A 17,307-nucleotide genomic window follows, 5' to 3' on the forward strand; every position below is an offset into this window, starting at 1 on the left:
AATTTGGTCAACAGTTTCTTTAATTTCCATAAGATCATCCATTTTTTTATTTAGTCTTGCAATGTCTTCTTTATGCTCTTCTAGGGTCTTCTTGATTTCCTTCATATCCCGTACTAGGGTCTCATTGTTCATCTTTAGTTCTTTGAGTAGCTGCTCTAGGTGTGTCTCTTCTGGTCTTTTGATTTGGGTGCTTGGGCTTGGGTTATCCATATCGTCTGGTTTTTTCATATGCTTTATAATTTTCTGTTGTTTTTGGCCTCGTGGCATTTGCTGTCCTTGATAGGGTTCTTTTAGGGTTTGTAGACCAGTTGAAGTCCTTATCTCTAATTTATCAGATCTACAGCTTCGTGGAGTACACTTTCTCTAACTAACCAGCAGGTGGCGTCCACGAGCCACCTGTTCTCCACAAGCCAGATCTCCCCTGCTTAGCCTTTTTGGTGAGTGGGGGAGTGAGTCTTGTGGGGCCCAATTGGTGTCCCAAGCTTGCGTGTGTAGTTGGTGTTGCCTGCCCTGTATGTGGGGCGTGTTTCTGGGCAGTCGGGGAGGGGGGGTGGCCCTAACAATCAAATCTCCCTGATGATCCTAGAGTTTTAAAGCTACTGCAATAGTCTAATCCTTCAGTTCAGTCCTGCCACAGTTTGTCTCTGCCACTGACCCACAAGTCTTTGGTATTGGCGTATGGCTCCTGAGACTTGCAAGTGGGCCCCTCTTCCAGGCTGTGCACCCCGGGTCCTCTGTTGAGGGATGACTGTGCTATGTCACAGGTGAGTGCCGTCCCCCCAGGGCAGTTCTGGGCTGCTGGGCTGTGTTGGGAGGCTCCCAGTCTGCTCAAATGATGGCTGAATGGGGCTCTGTTAATTCACACTGCTCCCCCTTCCCAGCTCTGGGACATTCAGCTGAGGTTGCAGGGAAGGCTAATGTCCACGCCCAGTTTTGTGGTGTGTGCCTGTTATTTGAAGCACTTCCGTCACACTGGGTTGTCTGGGGCAGCTCTGGGCTATGGGGCTGGCGATGGGCAGGAGTGTTTCCTGTCCACCAGGATGGTGGCTGTGAGCGGACACCCCCCTTTTCTTGGGAAGTTGTGTTGTTTAGTGAATTTTCTCAGCCACTGGATTATTGCCTTTTGTCTCAGAGCTCTCTTATTTCTGCTCTTGACTTGACGTGCCCAAATTTCAATTCTTTGAAGCTTTCTGTATTGAGCTTCTTAGAGTAATTGTTTTAGAAAAAGCAAAAAGGATTTAAAAAAAAAAAAAAAAAAAAAAAAAAACGGCCCTCCTCAGAGATCTAATGGGTTATTGAAATGCTAATAGACAAAGCAACCAGGGCCATTAAGGAAAGGTGCCCTGGGCAGAGAGATCAGCCTTGCTTCGGGATTTGCATATGCGCCTCAAGGCCTGAGCTCCGCCCTTCCCCTTTCTGTGTTCACCAGAACTCCAAAAATCCTCTGCTTTTACTTTGGAGCTTCTCGTGTTGTTTTCCTTCTATGCCCGTCTCCTCTCTGCTGGGCTGGCTGCTCTCAGAGTCTCTGGTGTCTGGCCTCAGTCTATCTATGGTTGGAGTTTGAATCAGTAGAATGAGTTTCCGATGAAAGCAGCCACTGCAATTCTCCCTTCTCCTTCCTGGAGCTGACAGCCCCTCCTCCCCCGGGACTGAGCCTGGCAGGGAGGGGCGCGGGTCCCCTGGCCGCAAAAACTTACAGATTTCGCTGATCTCAGCAGTTCCACGTTTTCATGAGTGTTGTATGAAGTATGCCCAAAGACAGATTGCTCTGTGGTGTCCAGTCCACGCAGTTCCTGGCTTTTTACCTACTTTCCTGGAGGAGTAACTAAAACATACAGCTCACCAGTCTGCCATCTTGCCCCGCCTCTCCCCTTATGATTTTTTACATACAGGATCATGTCATCTGCAAAAGTTATTTTTATATCTTCCTTTCCAGTCTGTCGTCTCTCTTGTCTCTCTTTCTGTTGTTTCTCATCTCTTGTCTCTCTCTCTCTCTCTTTCTCTCTCTCTCCCCAGTACAATGTTGAAAAAGAGCTGAGAGAGGACATCCTTGCCTTGTTCCTCGTCTTGGTTGGAAGGCCTTCAGCCTTTGACTATTACGTATGTTGTTCATTTTCATAGATGCCCTTTATCATGTTGAAGAATTTCCCTTCTATTCCAAATTTGTTGAGTGTTTTATCAGGAATGAGTTTTGGATATTGTCAAATGCTTTTCTGCCTCTATTGAGATGATCATACAGTTTCTGACCTTTATTCTGTTTAATATGGTGTATTACATCAATTGATGTTAGATATTAAAGCAGCGCTACATTCCTGGTATAAATCCCACTTAGTAATGTATGATCCTTTTTATATATTGCTAAATTTGCTAATATTTTGGTTTGGTAATTGTTGAGGATTTTTGCATGTTTATGAGAGATATTGGTTTGTAGTTTTTACCTTTTTCTGGTTTTGGTATCAGGGTGATAATGGCTTCATGAAGTTAGATGGGAAGTGGTCCTTCTTCCTCTGTTTTCTAGAAGAGTTTGTACAGTATTGGTATTTCTTCTTCAGTTCTTTGATAAAATTCACCAATAAAGTAATCTGGATCAGGTCTTTTTTTATGGGACATTTTAATTATGAATTCAATTTCTTTTCTTGTTATAGGTCTATTCAGATTTTTATTGTTTTTTTTTTTTTTGGAGCCAGTTTTGATGATTTGTGTTTTTTCTGGGAATTTGTCCATTTCTTCTAAGTTGTCAAATTTGTTGGCATAAAATTCTTCATAGTATTCACTTGTCTTATAATATTTTTCATTTCTGAAGTGACAATGGTAATGTCCCTTCTTTTATTCTTAATTTTGGTTATCTGTGTCTTTTCTGTTTCTTTATTAGTTAATCTAATTAAAGCTTTGTCAATTTTGTTGATCTTTTCAAAGAATCAACATTTGGTTTCATTGATTGTTGTTTTTGTGTTTTCTATTTCATATTCTTTGCTCTAATGTTTATTGTTTCCTTCCTTCTGCTTGTCTTCAATTTAGTTTGCTCTTCTTTTCCAAGAGTGTTAAGTTTAAAGCTGGTATTATTAAATTTAGATCTTTCTTATTTCTAATATAGACATTTAAAGATATAAATTTCCCTGTAAGGACTCATTTAGCTGTATCCCATGAAGTTTTATATATTCTGTTTTAGTTTTCATTCAGTTCAAAATATGTTCTGATTTCCCTTGTAATTTCTTCTTTGATGAGTTATTTAGAAATATATTGCTTAATTTGCAAATATTTGTGAGATTCCAAAATTCCCCTTCTGTTGTTGATTTCTAATTTAGTGCCATCGTGCTTGGAGAATATACTTTGTATGATTTCAATTATTTTAAATTTAATAAGAGTTGTTTCATGGCCTAGTATGTAGTTTATCCTGGAGAAAGGTCCATATGTGTCGACGAGAATATGTATTTTGCTCTTTTTGGGTAGAGTGTTTCAGTTTGCTAAAGCTGCCGGAACGCAATATACCAGAAATGGGTTGGCTTTTACAATAAGGATTTATTAGCTTACAAATTTACAGTTCTAAGGCCGTGAAAATGTCCAAAATGTCCAAATTAAGGCATCAACAGGATGATACCCTCTCTGAAGAATGACTACCAATATCCAGGACACCTCTGTCACACGTGAAGGCACATGGCCAGCATCTGCTGGTCCTTCTCTCCTGGATTTCATTGCTTTCAGATTCTGGCTTCAGTGGCTTCCTCTCAGCTTCTGTGGGTGTGTCCTTGTCTCTCAGCTTCTCTGGGGCTTCTCTAAGCTGTCTGGGCTTTATCTCTTCTATAATGGTCTCCGATAAGGAGATTAAGACCCACCTTGAATGGGGTGGGTCACATCTCAATTGAAATAATCTAATCAGAAGGTCCCATTCACAATAGGTCTGCACTCACAGGAATGGATTTAAAAAACAGGGACTTTTCTGGGGTACATAACAGCTTCAAACTAACACAGTATTCTACAGATGTCTGTAAGATCTGGTTGATTCATGATGTTGCACATGTCTTATCTATCCTTGCTGATTTTCTGTCTGGTTGTTTTGTCAAATATTAAGAATGGAGTATTCAAGTATTTAGCTATTATTGCTGATTTGTCAAGTTTTCCCTTCAGTTCCCTTGGTTTTTGTTTCATGTATTTTGAGACTCTGTTGTTAGGTATACATATGTTTATAATTGTTATATCTTCCAGCTGAATTGAGCCTTTTATCATTACATGTCCCTCTTGTCTCTAGAATACTTTTTGTCTTAAAGTGTATCTATTTTGTGTGATATTAGTATAGCCACTGCAACTTTCTTATGGTTGTTTGCGTGGTATATCTTTTCCCATCTTTACTTTCAACCTATCTGTGTCCATCAATCTAAAATGTAGAGCATGTAGACATGCTCTTGTAGACAGCACACTTTTTTTTTTTATCCAGTCTGACAACTTTTGGTTTTTGATTTGAGCTTTTAACCCATTTGATATAATTACTGATAAGGTAGGATTTATGCTTGCCACTTTGGTATGTGTTATGTCCTTTCTGTTGTTCTGTTCCTCCATTACTGCCTTCTTTTTTGTTAAATATATATTTTCTAGTGTACCATTTAAGTTCTTCTGTTGTTTTTTACTATGTTTTTTATAATTACTTTCTTATTGGTTGCTCTAGGGATTACAATATGCATCTTAACTTAATTTGGTATAGATTAATACTAATTTAATTCCAGTAGTATATTGTAACTTTTTTTCCAATTTAGCTCCCTTCTATTCCCCTGCTTTGTGCTATTATTGTCATACAAACCCCATCTTTATATATTATAGGCCCATTAAAACAATTTTGTAATTATGCCATATTTTATCTTTCAAATCATTTGGAAGAAAAAAATAGTTTTACAAGTATATGTTCATAACATTTTTTTTATATTTATACCTGTGTAATTACCTTTGCTGGCACTCTTTATTTCTTTATGTGGATCTGTGTTGCCATTGGTGTTCCTTTCTTTTCAGCCTGAAGTATTTCCTTTAGTATTTATGGTAGATCAGATTCTGCTGGAAACGAATCCTCTTAGTCTTTGTTTATATGCAAATGTCTTCAATTCTCTTTCATTTTTTTTTGAGTTAATACAATCACATGTTAATGTAAAAAATGATTAATATTTTACACATTTCCTTTTCCTCAAAAAATCTAGCACAAGGGATAACTTCAAATTTCCGTAAGAGTTCAGCACTGCAGATTGGAAAAGAGCTATTTAGAAAACATCTAAACTTTCTTCCAAATGAAGTTGACTTCTACTTGTTTTCAGAATTCAAGATTTCTGGGATTATAATACAGAGTCAAAAGCAGTGGATAAAACTTTATAAATTGCTTCTGCTTGTTCCAGGCTGTTGCACTGATAAACCCACAGGCTGTATTCTTCATTGCTTGAGTCTGTGGTTTTCAGAGCTGGTGAGCTTTTTCCTGCTTCTAGACCATCATCATAGCACACCATCTGGATGATTAAATATAGAGCATGCCTATGAAGAACATCACACTTACCTGATATTGATACTTTTATACCATATTTGGAAGCTCCCATATTAAATTCTTCCTCCAGAGGAACAAAAGGCAATTTTCCATCTAGCTGGGCAACATCGATATAATTTGTCAGGTCTAGTGGCCCTTCAAGACTTCCTCCCTCAGAAACTTTCAGTTTCTCAATGGTACCAATATACTTTATTCAAAATTCTGCACAGGTATCTGAATTTTTGTTGCTTTGTCCTGAACTTTTGGTGGAATCTGTATCGAGGCTGGCTACAGTACTGGATCAGGAGAGTCGCCCAAGGCTGGAATCTACAGACTTGCTCTTACTACCTACTTCATTACTTTGAAAACTACTACTACTGTGTCATTTTTCCCTTTCCAAAACATTTTTTCACCATAGCTTGATCCAAAGAAACTCCCTATAGAACTGAATGCCGTTTTATTGTCTTCTCAAGTCCACACACAGCAGTCTACACAGATAGCTTCCTTTCTTTCTGACATGATCAATTCCTTTAAGAAAAAACAATGTACATCACAACCACCAGCATATCTCTGGAGCCGGTTTTGATTGGAATCAGAGAGGGACCGCTCCGGCAGCCGGCGCCTGGGGCAGCTCTTCCAGTTCTAATTCCAGTGCCAGCTTTTCGGCCGTCTTTTCCCAGCCCTCCAGACCCTGCCTCAGAGCTTTCTCCTTCATTTTTGAAGGGTAATTTTGCTGGATTTAGAATTATTGGGTGACTGCCTTTCTCTTTGAAAATTTTGAATGTGTCAACCCATTGTGCCCTGGACTCTATGTTTTTTGGTGAGAAGTCAGTTGTAGCTCTTAGTGAGGCTCCCTTGTATGCAAAAAGTTGTTTTTCACTTGCTGCTTTCATGATTCTCTTTGACTTTTGTTAACTTCATTGTTATGTATCTAGGTGTAGATGTTTGATACTAGTCTATTTGGAGTTTGTAGAGCTTCTTAGTCAAATAGATTAATATTTTTCATAAAATTTGGAAAGTTCTCAGCTGTTATTTTTAAAAATATTCTTTCTGCCCCTTTCTCTTCTTTCCTTCTGGGACTCCTATTATTCATATATTGGTATGCTTGATGGTCTCCCACAAGTCTCTGAGGTGCTGTTCATTTTTCTTTCCTCAGACCTATCTTCAAAATTTCTGATTCTTTCTTTTTCCAGATCAAATATGCCAGTGACCCCCTCCAGTGAATTTTTCATTTCAATTATTATATTTTTCAACTGGAGTTGAAAATTTCTAAATGACTTCTAAATGTTCTTTTTAAATTATTATTTCTGTCTCTTTATAGATATTCTCTATTTTGTGGGACATAATTGTTATACTTTGTTTTTTTAGACATAGTTTCCTTTAGTTCCTTGAATATATTTATAATAGCTGCTTTATAGTCTTTGTCTACAAAGTCCAAAAACTAGGACCCCTCAGGGACATTTTCTGTTTTTTTACCTTTTTTTCCCTGTGTATAGGCCATATGTTCTTCTTCATTTTGTATGTTTAATTTTTGTTGAAAACTGGACATTATAGAAATATATTGTAACAATTTCTTGAATCAGATCTCTTTCCAAGGGTTTGTCGATGATGTTGTTTTTTCTTTGTTTCTTCTTATTTGCTTCATAACTTTCCCGGACTAATTATGTAGATTTGGCATCTCTGCAGTGTACATCCACTAAGTTCTTTCTTGCTTTTTTTAAAGCTCTTGTTTTTACTTTTAAGCCTAGCTCCTAGGAGATTTCCCTAAATGCCTTGAGCCATAAATCTTTCACCTTTGGCCTAAAGAATCTCTGTGTGAAGGCACACCTTCAGCCATCAGGCAGTTTACAAATCAGCCTTAGCTTTCACTTCCTGCTTTCAGAGTCATTCAGAGTTGAGTGACCGGGGCTTTTTTCTTTGTTGGGCATGCACGGAGCCTTGCACATGTGTGCATACTTCTTGATCCCCAAGAATATGTTGACACTTTTCAAATATTCCTATGGTCATCTGGTTCTCTAGGCTTCTCTTTTAGATTTTTAGCCAGACTTCTGTGTACCCCAACTGAAATCACAATCTTAAGTAGTTGTGATGTTACCAGCAGATTGCTGTTGTTTTCTATGATGTACTGGGGATAGGGCTTTTTTCATATAGCTGAGCTATGAATGAAATCAAATGATTGCAAAATTCTGGGAATGGAGGTTTTTCAGGGAGCTGCTAGTTTCGTCAAAATATTGAATATGCTCTGGGTACGTACTTTTTTTAAAATTTAATTTTATTGAGATTGTTCACATACCATACAATCATCCAGAGATGCAAAGTGCACAATCAGTTGCCCATGGTACCATCATACAGCTGTGCATCCATCACCACAATTAATTTCTTTTCAATTTTTAGAACATTTTCATTGCTCCAGAAAAGAAGACAAAAAAAGAAAACTCAAATCCTCCTATACCCCTAACCATTCCCCCTCCATTGTTGGCTCATAGTATTGGTACAGTATATTTGTTACTGTTGATGAAAGAATGTTAAAATACTACTAACTGTAGTACATAGTTTGCAGTAGGTATATTTTTCCCTATATACCCCTCTGTTATTAACTTCTAGTTATAGTGTCATTTGTTCTAGTTCATGAAAGAGATTTCTAATATTTGTACAATTAATCATGGACATTGTCTACCCCAAGATTCACTGTTTTATACATTCCCATATTTTAACCTCCACCTTTCCTTCTGGTGACATGCGTAACTCTAAGCTTCCCCTTTCCACCACATTCACATACCATTCAGTACTGTTAGTTATTCTCACAATAACATGCTACCATCGCCTCTGTCTATTTCCAAATACTAGTTAAACAGTCTGCTCATAATAAGCAACTGCTCCCCATTCTTTAGCCTCATTCTATATCCTGGTAACTTATATTTCATGTCTATGAGTTTACATATTCAATTAGTTCATATCAGTGAGACCATACAATATTGTCCTTATGTGTCTGACTTATTTCACTCAATATAGTACCCTCAAGGTTTCTTCATCAACCTGTTTTTTTTAAGACGCTTTTGTTCACCCACCATACATTCTGTCCTAAGTAAACAATGGTTCTGTGTATAATCACGTATTTATGCATTCACCACCATCACCATTATCTATATAAGGACATCTCCATGTCTTCTACAAAGAAGGAGGAAGAGTCAAAAAGTTAGAGAGACAAAAGAAAAAGAAAAGAAAGAAAAAAATGACAGCTAAAAAGCAACAAAAGGACAAATAGAATTAAACTAAAGTAGAATAAAAGAGTCAGACAACATCACCAATGCCAAGAGTCCCATACAATGCCAAGAGTCCCATACCCTTCCCATTATAGGCATTTAGCTTTGGTTTATTACCTTTGTTGCATCAAAGGAAGCATAGTACAATGTTTCTGTTAACTGTAGTCTCTAGTTTGCATTGACTGTATTTTTTCCCCAATACCACCCCATTTTTAACACCTTGCAAGGTGGACATTCATTTGTTCTCCCTCATGTAAAAACATGTTTGTACATTTTATCACAACTGTTGAGCACCCTAGGTTTTACTGAGTTATACAGTCCCAGTCTTTATCTTTCCTATTTCTTTCTAGTGTCCCACATGCTCCTAACCTTCCTCTTTCAACCATACTCACAGTCATCTTTGTTCAGTGTACTTCCATTGTTGTGCTACCATCACCCAAAATTGTGTTCCAAATCTCTCACTCCTGTCTTTTCCTATGTGTTGTAGTGCTCCCTTTAGTATTTCCTGTAGAGCAGGTATCTTGTTCACAATCTCTCTCATTATCTGTTTGTCAGAGAGTATTAAACTCTCCCTCATATTTGAAGGACAGTTTTGCCAGATAAAGGATTCTTTGTTGTTGGTTTTTCTCTTTCAGTATCTTAAATATATCACACCACTTCCTTTTTGCCTCCATGGTTTCTGCTGAGAAATCCTCACATAGTCTTATCAAGCTTCCTTTGTGTGTGATGGATCATTTTTCTCTTGCTGCTTTCAGGATTCTCTCTTTGCCTTTGACATTTGATAATCTGATTATTAAGTGTCTTGGCATAGGTTTATTCAGATCTGTTCTGTTTCGGGTTTGCTGCACTTCTTGAATATGCAATTTGTTCAGCTTCCTCTAGTCTTGTACTATGAGTATCCAGAATCTTTTTAATTTGGTCAACAGTTTCTTTTATTTCCATAAGATCATCTATTTTTTTATTTACTCTTGCAATTTCTTCTTTATGCTCTTCTAGGGTCTTCTTCATGTCCTTTATATCCTGTGCCATGCTCTTCTTCATGTCTTTTATATCCTGTGCCATGGTCTCATTGTTTGTCTTTAGTTCTTTGATTAATTCCTCCAAGTGCTGTGTCTCCTCTGATCTTTTGATTTGGGTGTTTGGGTTTGGGTTATCCATATCATCTGGTTTTTTCATATGCTTTAAAATTTTCTGTTGTTTTTGGCCTCTTGGCATTTGCTTTACTTGATAGGGTTCTTTTAGGAAATGAAGGATTATTCAGACACCAATCTCTAATTTGTCAGATCTACAGCTTGGTGGCGTACACCTTTTCTAACTAACCAGCAGATGGAGTCCGCGAGTCACCTATTCCCCTCAAGTCAGTTCTCCCCAACTTTGTCTTTGTGGTGTGTGGGGGTCTGGTTCTTGTGGGGTCCAATTGGTCCACCAAGTTTGGGTATGTTGTTGGTGCTGTCTGCCCTGAATGTGGGGCATGTGTCTGAGCAGTTAGGGAGGGAGGGCAGCTTTAATAATCAAACCTCCTAGGTGTTCCTGGAGATTTAAGGCTGTTGCAAGAGTCTAAACCTTCATTTCAGTCTCACCACAGATTGTCTCTGCCACTGACCCACAAGTCCTTGGTATTGGCATAGGGTCCCTGGGATTTCTGGGTGGGTTCCTCTTCCCAGCCATGCCCTTCTAGGGCCTTTGCTGAGGGAAGGCTGTGCTACGTCACAAGTGTGCGCCGTCCCTCAAGGGAAGCCCTGGGCCACCGGGCCATGCAGGGGTGTTCCCAGCCTGCCGTAAAGATGGCTGAATGGGGCATGTTAATTTCCCCCTTTTCGCACAGCTCCGCCTTCCCAGCTCCAGGACAATTAGCTGTGGGTATGCGAAAGGCTATTGTCCACGCCTGATACTGTGGCGTGTGCGCGATGTTGCCAGTAACACTTCCCATCACACTGGGTCCCTTGGTGCGTCTCTGGGCTGTGGCTCTTGCACCGGGCAGGAGCGTTCCCAGCCCGCCGGGAAGGTGGCTGCAAGGGGCATGGTTATTTCCCCCTTTTGACTCACCTCTGCCTTCCTCGCTCCAAGACAATTAGCAGCCAGTGTGCGAAAGGCTGTCTTCCACGCCTGATATTGAGGCGTTCACACAGCCCTTTCCTGCCGCGCTTCACTGTGTGGTTCTTGCTGCCATATCTGCAGCTGCTTTTGGGTTTTTTTTGAAAAGAACTAGTCCGCCTCCAAACGTCAACCCATAGTTTCCTCACACCGCAGCATGGCTGCTGGATAATCAGCAGGCTCACTCACTCGTTTCAGAACGCAGACTCCAGGTTTCACCAAGTGCACAGTCCCTGTGGATTCAGCAGACCTTTTCCAGCTGGTGTATCGCTGGAACTGGTGTTCTGGGTCACTTTCTGGCCTCTGTCTAGTATTTTTCATGGAGGTGTTTTTTTGCTGTCTCTCCTACCCACCATCTTAGGTTCTCTGGGTATGTACTTTTAACAGAGCTCCAAAAGAGGTTAGTCTGCTCAACTGTGTATAATACTACTGTCATTCACAACTACAATAACTGTGGGCTTGTGAGTGAGAGAGAACAGCCTCTGTGCTGTTCTTACTGAGATTCACTAGTTTTTCTTGAATAGATACTTTTCACTTCACTTTGTGCTTGTGTTAATTTCCATGGTTCTGAAATGGTTTATTTTTAATGTTTTCCCAGTATTTTGTTGCTTTTAGTGGGTTTACCAAGGTCCTGATTTTACTATTCCAGAAGTCAGATTGTTGACAAATCTAATTTTGATCGCAAAACAGTATATCTCTGAGCAATTTGTATTAAGTATATCTAGATTGTGGATTATAATTGACAAAAAAATTAGTATTTTTTTTTTCTTTCAGAAATTTTTAAGCATGCATTTGGGACAATTACATTCTAACTCTCTTTTCAGGTTGCTATTGGTTTTGATTCTACAGGCCCATCAGATAATTTGGAGGCACGATCTGTGACATGTCAGAAAGAATGCAGTAAAACTGTGAACACTGAAGCCTTAATGAGGGTATTTCACCCTCAGAATTTGGAGACTCTTAATTCTAAAATGGTAGGAAAACAAAATATTTGAATCTATGAACTGAAATAGCTGATTAAAAATAAAAATCTTAGAGCAGACAAGAGGACTTAACAAACAAAACCTCTTTTTTTGAAAAGGAATTCCAGCAGCTACTACTTTGTGATTTGTTTGGTTCACTACACACAAGGACCATTATTTTTTTTTTTTAATCATTTTATTGAGATATATTCACATACCACGCAGTCATACAAAACAAATTGTACTTTCGATTGTTTACAGTACCATTACATAGTTGTACATTCATCACCTAAATCAATCCCTGACACCTTCATTAGCACACACACAAAAATAACAAGAATAATAATTAGAGTGAAAAAGAACAATTGAAGTAAAAAAGAACACTGGGTACCTTTGTCTGTTTGTTTCCTTCCCCTACTTTTCTACACATCCATCCATAAACTAGACAAAGTGGAGTTTGGTCCTTATGGCATTCCCAATCCCCCTGTCACCCCTCATAAGCTACATTTTTATACAACTGTCTTCGAGATTCATGGGTTCTGGGTTGTAGTTTAATAGTTTCAGGTATCCACCACCAGCTACCCCAATTCTTTAGAACCTAAAAAAGGTTGTCTAGAGTGTGCGTAAGAGTGCCCACCAGAGTGATCTCTCGGCTCGTTTTGGAATCTCTCTGCCACTGAAGCTTATTTCATTTCCTTTCACATCCCCCTTTTGGTCAAGAAGATGTTCTCCATCCCACGATGCCGGGTCTACATTCCTCCCCGGGAGTCATATTCCACGTTGCCAGGGAGATTCACTTCCCTGGGTGTCTGATCCCACGTAGGGGGGAGGGCAGTGATTTCACCTTTCAAGTTGGCTTAGCCAGAGAGAGAGGGCCACATCTGAGCAACAAAGAGGCATTCAGGAGGAGACTCTTAGGCACAAATACAGGGAGGCCTAGCCTCTCCTTTGCAGCAACCGACAAGGACCATTATTAAGGAATGAAGATGAAACATGAAAATTGAATGTTGGGTTTTATTTGCATAGATTCATAATAATCTATTCTCAAATTGAGGTTATTTGGAGAGAATGATGGTTCAGTGCTTTACCTCCTAAGTATAATATTTTTCCCATTTGTATATGAATTTAGCTAGGAATTAAAATAATAAGTTAAAGTTGTGATGGTCACATTAAAAGATTTTTGTTATGACAAGGGTCCAGTGTTTGGCCCATAGGTGAATACTGATCTTGACTTTCTATGCTCTTGATCTCCATAGATATATTATTGTTTCATATTTAAGAAGGTGGCCAAGTTACTTTAAAGAAGTTAGTTTCTTACCATGCTATTTGCTTTCACTTTTCTGTTATAGTTGAAAGAAAAGATGAAGGAACAGTCATGGAACATACTGTTTGCAGAATGTGGACGTGGTGTTAGCATGTTTCGAACCAAAAGGACTCAAGACCTGGTTGTAAGAGGGATTCCAGAGACCTTAAGAGGAGAGCTTTGGATGCTTTTTTCAGGTATTATATTTATTCACCTTATTTATTTGACAGACATTATTATCTAGGAGCTGTGCTCTAAGCTGCATTCGAAGAATTACAAAGATGACCAGGACAAAGTCTTGCCCATCATGAGTTCAGACTATTCAAATATAGAAAAGTAAATATTTATGTGTAGTTAGCTAAATATTCACAATTTTAGTGTCTGGGCAGATTAGTTTATTAGGTATGATATGTGTCCTTTGCGCGGGGGGCAAGGAGGAGTAGAATTCTCTATCTCTAGTGTCAAAGGAAAGGTAAATTTAAAAAAAAGCTTATGAAAATGTTATTCTGTTTGATAAGCTTAGTGTCCTAAATGTACAATTATGTGATGAAATGGTGAGCCATTGATTGTATACTTTGGATGGATTACATGGTGTGTGAATATATCTTAATAAAATTGCATAAAAAAGATTAGTGTCCTGACCTTAGAGACTCTAGCATGAAGTTTTTTTTCTTTTTTTTTTTTTGTGCTCAGATATTACTTCAGCATAAAGCTAAATCTCAAGGTAATAAAGTCCAATTCTTTATGTATATATACAAATAGTAGCTTTACTATGTTTCTTTTCTTTTGTATGTTAATGTAATTATCTTCACAGGTGCTGTTAATGACATGGCTACTAATCCTGGCTATTATGCAGAAGTGGTTGAGCAGTCCTTAGGGACTTGCAACTTGGCTACTGAAGAAATTGAACGTGATTTGCGTCGCTCTCTTCCTGAACACCCAGCCTTTCAGAGTGACACTGGCATATCTGCACTGAGGCGAGTACTCACTGCATATGCATTCAGGAATCCCAAAATTGGATACTGCCAGGTATGACTTCATTATGAGCTCAATTGTGTGACTATTCCAAATGATAAAATCACATCAAATCCAACTCGACTAATATGGAAATTGTGATAATAAGGACAGAAGTTGGGCTGAGATTGATAATGAATGTTATTAGTAGTATGGCAGTATGAATACTTAGGAGATTTGATATATCATTACTTTGTTTTTCTTTTTCATTTAATAAATACAAATTGAATTCCTGCTCTGTAAAAGGTACTATTCTAGGTGCTTAAGACTACATAAAGATGAATCAGATAAGCATCCTGCCCTTAAAAGTATACAGACTAATAGGTGTTAAAAAACCTAATCATTGGAAAGATACACAAACACCAAATAAGTACATGAAAAGATGCTCAACACCATTAGTCATTAGGAAAATACAAATCAAAACCATAATGAGATACCACTTCACACCCACTAGGATGGATATTATTTTTTAAGAAAATCAGAAAATAACAAGTATTGGTGAGGATTGGAGAAATTGGTGGTGGAAATGCAAAATGGTGTAGATGGTGTGGAAAACACTTTTGGCAGTTCCTCAATAAATTTTAAATATAGAGTTACCATATGACCCAGCAATCCCACTCCTAGATATATACCCCAAAGAACTGAAAGTAGGATCTAAAACAGCTACTTCTATACTGATATTCATAGCAGCACTACTCACAATAGCCAAAAGTTAGAAGCAACCCAAATGTCTATCAATAGGTGAATGGAAAGACAAAACGTGGTATATACCTAATAATGGGATATTATTCACCCATAAAAAGGAATGCAGTTTTGATACCTGCTACAATATGGAAGAACCTTGAAAACATGCTGAGTGAAACAAGTGAGACACAAAAAGACAACCATTATATGATTCCACGTAGAAATACGTGGAATTCATAGAGACAGAAAGTATATTCAAGGTTATCGGGGGCTGAGGAGGTGGGGAATGGAAAATTATTGCTTAGTGTGTGCAGAGTATCTGTTTTGTATCATGAAAATATCTTGGTAATGGATGGTGGTAGTGGTAGCATAACAATGTGAATGTAATTATTGCCACTGTACACTTACTGTACACTTAAAAATGGTTAAAATAGCAAATTTTATGTTATACATACACACGCACACACACACACATATATATGTTATCACAAACATGTAAAAGAATTCATTGGGAAGCCAAAAAAAGTGAGACAAACCGTTAGAAAAATATCAAGTCCTGTCAGAATTTGTAGTAGTGAGAAATTGTTTTCATCTGGGGAAATCAGAGAAGGCTTCATGAAAGAGGCAGCATTTGAAGGACTTGAAAATTAGTTAATTTTGGATGTGTGGAAATGGAATGAAAGAACATTCCAGGTGATCACTGGATCCCAAAACAGAGAAAGTTAAATGTGGAATGTGTACAGCACCACGTTGATTTAGTTTATTAGAAGTATAAAGTGAATAAAGAGAATGGATGGAGAGAAAGTAAGGTAGATTGGGATAGATCGGGAGTTGGAATTTAATTCTGTAGGTGGTAGTGGAATCATTGGGAAAAAAATTCTTTAGGAGTACACTATATGAATTAGAGCAGGCTAGACTGATGACACAGATACATTCAGACAGGTAATAGCTGAAACACGATAGAAGTTACTTCTTAAAAAAACAAATACCTAGAGGAAAGTGAGTATTCAGGTTAGTGGACACCTCTTCTCCATAAGATGATTTAAGAAATTAGGCTGAAAATGTTCCATCATCTTCAAAACGTGCTTCCAAGGAATGCTTTCATTGTCACTTTCATTACCACTCACAGGAAGGGGGAGAGAGCATGAAAAATTGTAGATTTTATGGGGTAGGCCTAGAGGTAGCACACATTACTTTCACCCACATTCTGTTAGAGGATCTTTAGTCACATGGGTATACCTATTCACAAGGAAGTCTGTGAAATGTAGTGTGGCTGGGCACACATATGCCCAGCTACTATGGAAGAAGAGGAGAGTAGTTTATGGTGGACAGCTAGCACTCTTTGCCATACATTCATTTGTAATGGGTGGAGCCCCGAAATGATTATATACCAGTGCTATCTATCCATTGAAAATTATTGAGATTTTTAAAAAATTAAATGTGAACATATCCTCTAAATGACTAGTATTTAACCATATTTTAGGATCTCTGAAAGGTACAAATAAGCATAATGCTTCTTTTCTCAAAAAGCTTATGCTCACAGAGTCTGCAATGATATCAGTGTGCATTATTTTAGAGACAGCTTCAAAGTAGGTGACACTTGAGTTTGACTTCTAAAAGAGGAGAGCAGTTAGAAACATGGAGGGCAAGAGGGAGATTTTTCTGGGTTTAGGTAACTATGAGCAATACCATTCAGGTAAGAGTAAGACTGCCATATAGATCAGACTGGCTGCGCTCATGTTGTAATCGAGAAGTAAGTTTGCATAGGACAAGATCATGGAAAATCTTTAGAGCCTGGGCAAAGAGTTTGAATTTAATATGGTAAGTAGGTTTTATTGCTTTTGATCAAAAACCCTTGTGAGCAGAAAAAGAAACATTATGGCTTGCTTCTTTGTTTGTTTGTTTAGAGATATCAATCACATACCACAAAATTTGTACTTGTAGTCTGTGTTCACGGATTGGAAGACTAAGTATAAGTAAGATGTCAGTTCTACACAAATTGATTTACAGATTCAGCGCAATCCCAATCAAAATTCCAATGCCCTACTTTGCAGAAATGGGAAAGCCAATTATCAAATTTATTTGGAAAGGCAAGTGGCCATGAATGCCCAAAAACGTCTTGAGAAAGAACAAAATGGGAGAGCTCACACTTCCTGATCTTAAAGCATACTACAAAGCTATAGTAGTCAAAACATAATGGTACTGGCATAAAGATAGATATACTGATCAATGGAATCAAATTAAGAGTTCAGGAATAGACCCTCACATATATGATCAATTGATTTTTGACAAAGCTGCGAAATCCACTGAACTGTGACAGAACAGTCTCTTCAACAAATGGTGCTGGGAGAACTGGATAGTCATATCCAAAAGAATGAAAGAGGACCCCTATCTCATAACTTATGCAAAAATTAACTCAAAATGGATCAAAGACTTAAATATAAGAGTTAGGACCTTAAAATCCTAGAAGAAAATGTAGGGAAGCATCTTCAA

At 38.2% G+C, this 17,307-nt stretch overlaps 1 protein-coding gene and 1 pseudogene across 4 annotated transcripts in view; one reads left to right on the top strand and one right to left on the bottom strand.

The window, feature by feature from the left end:
* The window catches only part of TBC1D8B (TBC1 domain family member 8B), a 164,178-nt gene that overhangs the window by 81,781 nt on the left and 65,090 nt on the right, over positions 1–17,307 (top strand). For all 4 annotated transcript variants that reach the window (XR_005214605.1, XM_037822003.1, XM_037822004.1 and 1 more), the window contains exons 8-10: positions 11,676–11,825; positions 13,163–13,313; positions 13,931–14,145. Coding sequence is in view for 3 of the 4 variants with exons in the window: in XM_037822003.1 (XP_037677931.1) it covers positions 11,676–11,825; positions 13,163–13,313; positions 13,931–14,145 (516 nt within the window). In the remaining variant the exon portion in view is untranslated. The remainder of the gene's footprint in view (positions 1–11,675; positions 11,826–13,162; positions 13,314–13,930; positions 14,146–17,307) is intronic.
* On the bottom strand, positions 5,298–7,043 carry LOC119523256 (annotated as a pseudogene).

The sequence above is a fragment of the Choloepus didactylus genome, chromosome X (assembly GCF_015220235.1).
Source record: "Choloepus didactylus isolate mChoDid1 chromosome X, mChoDid1.pri, whole genome shotgun sequence".
In the NCBI taxonomy this organism is placed as follows: Eukaryota; Metazoa; Chordata; class Mammalia; order Pilosa; family Megalonychidae; genus Choloepus; species Choloepus didactylus.